The sequence below is a fragment of the Erigeron canadensis genome, chromosome 1, assembly GCF_010389155.1.
Source record: "Erigeron canadensis isolate Cc75 chromosome 1, C_canadensis_v1, whole genome shotgun sequence".
In the NCBI taxonomy this organism is placed as follows: Eukaryota; Viridiplantae; Streptophyta; class Magnoliopsida; order Asterales; family Asteraceae; genus Erigeron; species Erigeron canadensis.
The window spans coordinates 43,956,051-43,966,432 of record NC_057761.1 but is presented as its reverse complement, the minus strand read 5'-3'; the positions used below and the strand labels follow the sequence as shown (position 1 = coordinate 43,966,432).

At 35.0% G+C, this 10,382-nt stretch overlaps 1 protein-coding gene across 1 annotated transcript; it reads left to right on the top strand.

The window, feature by feature from the left end:
* The first annotated feature begins 1,840 nt into the window (after window positions 1–1,840).
* Window positions 1,841–10,145, top strand: LOC122599337 (putative ABC transporter C family member 15). Its single transcript, XM_043771839.1, has 9 exons — window positions 1,841–2,687; window positions 4,360–5,786; window positions 5,971–6,057; window positions 6,135–6,734; window positions 7,339–7,503; window positions 7,582–7,876; window positions 8,196–8,780; window positions 9,205–9,444; window positions 9,788–10,145. Exons 1-9 carry the CDS (start codon window positions 1,856–1,858, stop codon window positions 9,883–9,885), a joined length of 4,329 nt encoding a protein of 1,442 aa, XP_043627774.1. The 5' UTR covers window positions 1,841–1,855; the 3' UTR covers window positions 9,886–10,145.
* Window positions 10,146–10,382: the final 237 nt, after the last annotated feature.

Here is a 10,382-nt window from a genome sequence, read left to right as displayed (position 1 = left end):
CCTATTTGTCTTTATACTTTGTCTTCTTGATCTAATGCAAAATTGAAGACAATGTTCACCAAGCCATTAAAGGCATATTTTGCTTCAACGATAAACATAAATTGAGAAGGGAAAGGGAATATGAGGCTGTTAGATATATAAGTTGGGTGAAAAACCCCTCATATACCTTTTTTTAAACCATAAAAATTATGGGGGGCCAAACATTTATTCGAAATATTAAAATATTGATATGTGAGGAGTTTTTTTTTACCTAAGTTGATGCATAACAGCCCCATACTTACTTTTCTCAATTAAGAATCAGAGACAATTGATATTTGGAGCTAGACACTATCATTATAATACGACTTCGAGACTCTAACTTATAGCTTATATCACAAATATCTCGTTAGTACTTTGTACTTAGCAGAATAAAAATATCATATATTAGCTATAAGTTACAACATTCATATCAGGTTTTAATTCATCGTTACCTAAATATAGCGGTGCTTGTTTGACAGATGGCTTTTGAACACTTTTGAGAGCTTAAAAGTATTGAAATTTTTTTTTAATATAAAAAACTCATTCTAAAATGGTATATCTGTTTGGATATGCATTTGAAATCAAAAGCCTCGTTCCAAAATGTTTCTAAAAGTCCTGAAAGATCTTTAAATTAAAAGTTTGTCTAAAAAATAATTGAAATACAAATTCTATTTTTTAGCTCCAATTCCAGCTCCAAGTCATTAATGACAATCCCAACTCGAAGCTTTTGTGTCAAATATATATTAATTTTACTTTTATTATCTCTTAACTGCAAGTTACTTATATAGTACTCGTATGGATCTTTTATTTATTTATGATTATTTATAATGCTTACGCATACATTATCCAAACATCCATACACATACATAATTTTGCAAGGGGTCTTGCTATAATAATATCTCAATTCGGCATAAATACAATGTATCCTTATTGTTTGGTGAGTCCCACCATACGGTAAGTATACATTGATATTTCTCGTATAGTACTTTGATCATTATGGTCAAATAAAGTATACTTCCCGTGTAAAAACACACTCATGTATAGTTAGTGAGTGTTTATGTCAAATTGGTGAGCGTGTATAGACGTAAGTAGTAACATCTTTTTGCTATGGAAAATCATAAATAAATTTAGAGATATGCCTAAAAATCAACTTAAAACTTTAAAAGTTTAACACGTGTATCTCACTATCTCTATTTCTTAATCTTACCACTTAATTTTCCAAAAGTCATTATTTTATTATTAAAAATATCCTTACACATCAATTAGGTTATCATTATCCTTTTTGTTATACTAGAATTCACATGAAGTATTTTTTATATATATGTAAAAACATCCAAAATTCCTAACATGTCAACAAAACTCACATCACATGTATTATATTCTCAAGAATCATGGAATATTGCTATTTATTATTAATAGTTTATAGAATCTTTGATGTGATGTTTTTTCATATAATCAAATAAAATATATCTAATATTTTACACATATTCATAATCTACAAACATTAGTCCTATATATACACACACGCATAGTGAGAATTTCTCAAACGAAATATATATAGAAAAATTGAAGAACCAAGTCACCAACCCTTCATTCGCTTATTCCACCAACCCACCGTTTCAAAGTATCGCCACGTGAATCGTTACCCCTTTACAGATCCACATTTCAAACTCATCCAATTCTGGATATATATATACATACATTCCAATTTATTTATATAATTATATTATTCCCTTTTGTTTTGTTCTGTTTTTTTTTATATATTAAAATTTTCATGATGTGGGGTTTTTCAATCTTTGTTATTTAAGGGTTTATCAAGGTGATAAAGCTTACATCAATGGAGAATATACTAGACATATTAACAGTGTGTTTTAGTGTGTGTTTCTTTATATGGTTATTCATTTGGGTTCTCTTGGATATCTTAAAACAAACAAGGGGTGATGAAAGTAAACATTTTTATGCAAATTTATCAACTTTTTCAATGATTTGTGTAATACCCACTTGTGTTATCACATTTTCACATTTGGGTTTGTGTGTATACAAATTCTTGAAACATGAAATTGTAAGTTATGAGAGTGTCATTATGGCATTAGTATGGTTTTTAGCTAGTTTTGTTACTATATATTCACTAAAGTTTAGAACTTTTGGTCATGTTACAAAATGGCCTATTGTTCTTGTGCTATTTTGGTGGTTTTATGTGATTCTTGATCTGGTATTAGTGAGTTTGATTATGTTGGAATATTTTGAGTCGAAAAAAACGGATGTTTTTCTATCAATATCGAATATAATCAATATGGCCACCTTACCATTTTCGGTTATTCTGTGTTTTAATGGTGTTTCTTTGTGTGGTATAAAGAAACATCAAGAGTTAGAGGAGCCATTGCTTCAAGAAAATGTGGAAGTAAATGGTGGAGATAAAAGTGCTTTTACAAATGCAGGTTTATGGAAAAAGGTTACATTTAATTGGCTCAACCCGCTTTTTGAAGTGGGTCGGGCTCAAAAACTTGAGTTTAGTCATGTTCCTTCTATTCCTGAATCCGAAACAGCTGAAGCAGCTGCATTTTTGTTGGAAGAGTCTATTCATAAGCAAAAGACTCGTGGTTCGGTTTTGTCCAAGGCCATAATTCATGCTATTCGACGATCTTTAGCAATTAACGCGGTTTTTGCAGGTGAGTTCTTGTCATTATAATTTGAATTTAGTTTGTGTATGTGTTGAAGTTTAGTATTTGCTTAATTGCTTACATGTTTAGCTATCACATTGAACGTGTTTTTATGTTTTTGTTGCTTGAATTTCATTGACACTTTCTGTTTACCAAAGAAAACCAACTTGGATCAGTAGTTGAAGTCCTTGTCTATGGAGATAGAGGTCATAAGTTAGATTCTAATGTCCAGCAAGGCTGGAGGTCCTTTTTTATCTTTAGTAGAACCTGAAAGCAGTCCCTCTACCTTTGGTAGGGGTACTAAACCCGTGAAAGATGCCATTGAGAGTTACTTTACTTACTTTTTGTTTACTAAAGCTTTAAAGGAACTAATATAAAAAGTTGTAGTATCTGAGAGATTTTAGTACAACTTTATTGTTCAATAATATAGTATGTTACAACTAGAAGTAGATTAACTTTTTACAGTATCATTAATGTTACTTAGAATTTACTGATTGACAAGATTAATGTAAGCTAAAAAGTAGCTGATTCCAAAACAAAAGCCAAAACCAAGTTTGTTCTTTATGACCACAGATGATCCAAGAGATCCCTGCACATACATACAAATACATAAGACAAAAACACATAAGGTGAAGCTAATTTGCCAGCACATGCATGAAGGGGGTGATATTTTTTTTTTTTACTATAGGTAATAGGAAACCGTTTTTTCTATGAATGTTTTGGTAATTCATTTTAAACTTAGATTACCCCAATGGTAAATGACTAAATGTTTTTGTAAAAAATATCACATCAACATTCCACTAATTCTGTTACATACTGCAGCCACTTTTTTCATTTAACCATCACACTAAAAATTGAATCGAAGTATAGAAACATAATATCCCATTAAAAAAAGGAGAAAAACTCACCACTCACCGGTCCACCGAAGTGATCACCATCACCTTCTCATTGTCCCATCACACCGATTAGTTATCACTTTTGGTCCCCCAACGGATAACGTCGTTGGGTACCCTGATGTGATATTGCAATAACATCAGTCATGTAGGCACCATTGAGATGCTCTTGTATGCTTTGAAATTAAAGTTAAAATATTGTACTAGTTACAAAGTTAATAATTTTTTAGAGTATATATGTTGATATTTAGTGATTATATTAATTAATTGGAAAATATCAAAGTTTACTTTCTTTGCTATTTTTGCATTTTACATTTAGCAGTACAATTTTGCATACAACGGAACTAGAAGGAAACTGCTTAACTTTTTTCCTTATTGGCTTTTTGAGCAAAGCATGCTGCCAGCCATGTGAAGTTCACATGAATGGTACATGTATAATGTACGTGTTCCATATAAAGTCAAAAAGAGGAAAAATGGGTGATGTGGATGGACCAAAATTAGAACATTTCATTGTATGTAGCTATGTAGAAACTCCATATATTAAGCTTGATTTTTCCACATTTGAATATTTTAGATGATGTTGCAATGGGCTTTGTGAAATGTGAATAACCCAAATATAACCAATGTACCATAACAACATTCTGCTAAACATCTGATTAGTTTCAAATACGTGGTAGTGGGTCCCACCTAGTTAAAGATGGGACCCACATAACATACCGAAGAACAGAAAAAAAAACCATAAACATTGGTGTGAAGTTGATTTAACTGTTTCCTTTGGGTGATTACAGGAGTTAATACACTTGCTTCATATATGGGACCGATTTTGATCACAAGTTTTGTGAATTACTTATCTGAAGATGGTAGCGATTTAAACTACCGAAAAGGCTTGATTTTGTCCTGTATTTTCTTCTTGGCAAAAACGGTCGAATCTTTGTCTCAAAGACAATGGTACTTTGGTGCTCAACGTATTGGCATACGTATACGTGCTGCTCTCATGGTACTCGTATTCAAGAAATCTTTATCGATTAAATATGGTACTACAAGCAGTGGCAAAATCATAAATTTGATTAATGTGGACGTGGAAAAAGTAGGGGAGTTTTTCTGGCATATTCATGGAATCTGGTTACTCCCAGTTCAAGTTCTTCTTGCTTTGATCATCTTATATATCAATCTGGGTTTTCTTCCATCAATGGCTGCACTTATCTCGACGGTTTTAGTTATAATCAGCAACACCCCATTGGCGAATATGCAGAAAGATTTCCAAACAAGAGTTATGGACTCAAAAGACAGTAGGATCAAAGCTACAGCAGAGATCTTGAAGAGCATGAGAGTCTTGAAGCTGCATTCATGGGAATCCAACTTCAAGAAAAAGCTAATTGATTTAAGAGAAAAAGAACGGAATTGGCTCAAAAAATATCTTTATACATGTTCAGGGATTGCTTTTCTTTTTTGGACATCACCTACACTAGTGTCGGTTTCCACTTTTAGTGTTTGCATATTCTTGAAGACGCCATTAACCCCGGGTGTTGTTCTTTCCACTTTAGCTACTTTTAGAATCTTGCAAGATCCGATTTATAATCTTCCTGAGCTAGTTTCCATGGTAGCTCAAACTAAAGTTTCTCTTGATAGAATAAAAGATTTTATTGCGGATCAAGATAGCAAACAAGTTGAAGCTCAATCTTTGAACGGGTCTGTTATGGCTATAGAATTTGAACCAGGAGAGTACTCCTGGGATATAAATGATTCGGATCAAAGACGGCCCACAATTAAGATCTCTACAAGAATGAATATTCCTAAAGGTTATAAAGTGGCCGTTTGTGGGTCAGTTGGATCCGGGAAATCGAGCTTATTGTGCAGCATTTTAGGTGATATCCCAAGGATCTCAGGTGGGCGGATCAAAGTGTTTGGGTCAAAAGCGTTTGTCCCACAAAGTGCTTGGATTCAAACAGGAACCATAAGGGATAATATTTTGTTTGGTAGGCAAATGAAGAAGCAGTTTTATGATCAAGTTGTTGAGGGATGTAGTTTGGATCGTGATTTTCAGACTTTAGTTGGTGGCGATCTAAGTGTGGTGGGCGAGAGAGGGTTAAATTTGAGTGGAGGTCAAAAGCAAAGGATTCAGTTAGCGAGGGCATTGTATAGTGATTCAGATGTATATGTCCTTGATGATCCGTTTAGTGCGGTTGATGCTCATACGGGGGCTCATATGTTCAAGGTACTTGTTTTTTGAACCATAAGGGCAAATCCTTGTAGAAGTTTAGAACGGGTTGGGTCAGGTTGCTCTTTGGCTCTTTAACTTCTTATAGACAAAACTTTATGCCTATCTATATTCACTTATCATGTTCCCACTGTTTTCAGCTTGTTTTAGTAATATCTCATTTTGAATCGTTCTTTTGCAGAATGTTTTGATAGATCAGCTAGATCAGAAGACTGTTGTTTACGTAACGCACCAGCTGGAGTTTTTAAGTGCATCAGATCTGATTTTGGTAGGTTTCATCATTTTGTGCACTATGCAGATCTTCTAGTACAAGTTTTTATAAAAATGTATGCGCCTTCCTTGTAGGTAATCAAGGATGGTGTTATTGTTCAATCAGGAAAGTACGATGCCCTTATAGCTGATCCTGCAAGTGAATTTGCTCGACAAATAGCAGCTCATTCCAACTCCTTGAACCAAGTTACTTCACCCAACAAGCCAAAACCACTATCCATGTTCCCCCAGGCTAGACACGGCGCACACTTGATAAGAGAAGACGAGCCCTCTAAGAACAAAAGTAAGTCTTCAGAAACAATACCACAAGAAGAATCACAGTCTGGACGGGTGAAATTCAGTGTTTACTCAACTTTCATCACTTCAGCATATAAAGGAGCTCTTGTTCCGGTTATTTTGATCTGTCACACCCTCTTTTTAGCATTGCAAATGGGCAGCAATTACTGGATGGCGTGGGCCACAGAGGATGGGAGTCGGGTGAGCAGCAAGAAGCTAGTGGGTGTTTTCGTGCTTCTGTCTGGTGCAAGCTCAGTTTTCATTTTAGGACGGGCGGTTTTGTTATCCACAATAGCTATTGAGACGGGACAAAACCTCTTTTTACAAATGATCACTTCTGTTTTTCGAGCACCGGTTTCGTTCTTTGATTCTACTCCTTCGAGTCGGATCCTCAACCGTGTTAGTAATCTATTCCTACCTTTTCATCATTTCTTCTAGAGTTGGCAATTTGGGCATTTTGGGTAAGCGTCAAAACTCATCATTTTAGCCAGACACAAACCTGGCTGGCTAACCTGCAAACACTTCTTTATCGCTTTCTAAAGTCTTAAAAATAACTAATATCCATTTAATAATCCTCTTAACAACATCATAAGTAACACATGGGGAAATTAAGTGATGAGATGAAGATAGGGGGATTACACCCTGCATGAGGTATTGAGGCTGTGCTATTCAAGTAGGAGGTTATTTAAGGAGGAAGTGTCACTTTTATAATCTAATTTGGTTGACCTATATAATCGAGGAAGTTTTAATGTGAAAAAAACAGTTTGGGTGTGACCCGAACTTAATTCTTTGAATATATCGATTTAAATGGTTATACGCTTGTTAAATTATGTTTTGGACGACTTTCGTTCTGTTTTCCTCTTAGATAAACTTTATGTGACCCGTTGAAATTAAACACAACCCAAAATGCCTCATTCATTATAAATGAGTGGAATTGCCACTTCCAGTCAACTCTGTGGTGATGGATCTGTTTTTATATGACTTTTCTATTTATTTCTTGCAGTCTTCAACGGATCAAAGCACAGTTGATGTGGATGTCCCTTATAGATTGGCCGGATTAGTTTTTGCATTAATTCAACTTTTAAGTATCATTTTGCTAATGTCACACGTTGCATGGCAAATATTTTTGCTATGTGTCATCATCATTGCTATATCTCTATGGTATCAGGTAAGATAAAAAGAGCAATGTGAATTTCTATAATGATTCAGATATAACAGAACTCTGATATCGTTAACTATGCTTCAGGTTTACTACATTTCTACAGCAAGGGAACTAGCAAGGATGATTGGGATTCAAAAGTCTCCCATTCAACAGCATTTTTCTGAATCCATATCTGGGGCATCTACCATTCGTTGCTTTAATCAAGAAATCCGCTTTTTGAATAAGTGTTTGAGGGTGATTGATGATTACTCTAGTGTTACTTTTCACAACACAGCTACAATGGAATGGTTATGTGTGCGGATCAACTTCCTTTTTAATCTGGTCTTTTTCATCTTATTAGCTGTGTTGGTGCACCTACCTCGGTCATCCATCAACCCTAGTAAGATTCTTTACACTCTGTGTTCGTCGTTATGGTTAGATGTAGCCGCAGAGTGACTGTGCTGTGTAACGGGTCAAAATAGGCCAGGGTTGAAACAAGTAATTTCTATTTGCAGGTGTGGTTGGGCTGACCCACCTTTTTTCTAAAATTTTACATATGGATTAAATTACTTACAAAAACTACTATTGATATTGTTATCTACTTTTTTTTTTGAATAAAACGACCTAGGAAGACTCGTTTTTCTTTTATAAATTAGCTGAATTGCTATCTTTATATTTGGTATTAGGTTGAGACCTTATGGTGGTTGATGTAATAACAGGTTTAGCTGGGTTAGCCGTTACGTACGGTTTGAGCCTAAATGTACTGCAAGCTTGGGTAATATGGAACCTCTGCAACGTAGAAAACAAGATGATCTCAGTAGAACGAATTCTTCAGTTTTCTAATATTCCAAGCGAAGCCCCTGAAGTCATTGAAGATCACAGACCCGACCCTAACTGGCCGACAAGAGGACAAATCGAGCTCAAAGATCTACATGTTCAATACCATCCAGCTCTTCCAACAGTTTTGAGAGGGATAACTTGTACTTTTCCGGGTCAAAAGAAAATTGGGGTTGTGGGAAGAACGGGGTGCGGGAAGTCGACCCTGATCCAGGCTCTCTTTAGGGTGGTTGAACCAACAAGTGGTCAAATCTTGATCGATGGGCTCGATATTTCGAAACTTGGATTACATGATTTGAGGTCTAGATTAGGGATCATACCACAAGATCCAACATTGTTTCAAGGAACCATGAGAACTAATCTTGATCCTTTAGAACAGCATTCAGATCTAGAAATTTGGGCAGTACTACACAAGTGTCGACTTGCAGATATAGTGAGGCAGGATAAGAGACTTCTTGATACACCAGGTAAGTAGTGCCATTTCTGAAAATAATTTCGGTACCCTGATGGCAAAATGGGCAAGTCGGAAGGTTTGTGTAACGGGTCATAACAGGAAAGGTTTTGCATTTGTTGAAACAGGTCAGGTGGGCCCAAAAAATCTTCTGTCCAATCTTTTATGTATTTTTTAAAAGCTAATTAGTGTGTCAATTATGCTTACCAAATCAAATTCTTCAATAATTATCAAGGTCTTTGATTGAAATGATTTCTGAGCTTTTATCCGTTAAAAATACAGTTTGGGCGACCTATGACCCGAGTGACTCATCTAAGTAGTTTTCATTGTTTTTTCTTGTTTTATTCATTTTACTGGTTTTGCCCTGGATAATACATAACCAAATCCAGTCAATTGATACTGAATTGTCAAGTCACTAAATTTTAAAGAAACCTTTGTAGTTGCTGAAGATGGTGAAAATTGGAGTGTTGGACAACGGCAACTCGTGTGCTTAGCAAGGGCCTTGCTACAAAAACGAAAAATACTAGTGCTAGATGAGGCAACTGCTTCCATTGATACAGAAACAGATAATGTGATGCAGAAAACGATACGAGAAGAAACAAGTAGATGCACTGTTATAACCATAGCTCATCGATTACCCACCATTGTTGACAGCGATCTTATTCTTGTTCTTGATCAAGGTAACAATGTTAATTCTTTTTATTGTCATTTAAACCACAAAAAGGGCTGAATTCCAATGATGTGTGTAATGGGTTGGACAATGTTATGTTTATATATTTAACATGTCGAATGGGTTCAAAATTGGTGAATTTTTTATAAAGCATAACACCTAAATTGTTTTCTTCAAAATTTGGATTTTCCTGGAATGATCATATCATATTGTAATCACACTTGGCATGTTAATTAGTTATATAAAACATAAAAAATTCAGGCAAGAATGCTGTTTTGGTCGATCAGATTTAATTGATCTGACGTATTACCTAATCTGCACATTCACGTCTAATCGAGTTAGGGAAAATGCAGGGGAAATTGCCGAGTATGATTCTCCTGCACGATTGCAAAGTGACAGTTCCTCGGCATTTTCAGAGTTGGTGAATGAGTTCCTGAGGAGATCGTCATGAAGGCATAGAAAGGTTGTTGAGGTTTTAGATTTTAGACTTGAGTGTACAGTGAAGATAGCAAGGATCCATTAAGCTTAGATGCTAATTTACTCAAGAGAACAAAAATGTTAGGTTTGGGCCTGGCTTGGAAATGGGAATAGTTGTGCTTGACCCGATTTGGTCAATGTTTACAAATAGGCTCTGAGTTCTTCTAATGGAGAAATTGTCTGTAAAATAGTTACTGGACTGAACAAAATAACAGTCTTAATTAGTTGCAGTCACTCCAACATGTTAACACATCGTATTAGTATTGTACATAATCGCAATTGCAATCTACCTGGCCTTGTCTACCGCTTGTATATCACAAAATTGTCGTATATGTATCTTATCGTATAGTATATGAAACTAACTAGCCTTGTCATATAATTCACCATACATTCATGCAATACATCATAGCCTAAGCACTAAAAAATGCTTTAATATAAAGATCATGCTTTAAGTCTTCGTAAAAATTTTCA

Excerpts from the sequence above, each read along its gene's own strand:
- LOC122599337 (XM_043771839.1), top strand. The coding sequence starts at position 1,856 with ATGGAGAATATACTAGACATATTAACAGTGTGTTTTAGTGTGTGTTTC. Across the intron at positions 6,058-6,134 it reads GTGCATCAGATCTGATTTTG|GTAATCAAGGATGGTGTTAT; the intron begins GTAGGTTTCATC and ends CCTTCCTTGTAG. Across the intron at positions 8,781-9,204 it reads GAGACTTCTTGATACACCAG|TTGCTGAAGATGGTGAAAAT; the intron begins GTAAGTAGTGCC and ends AAACCTTTGTAG.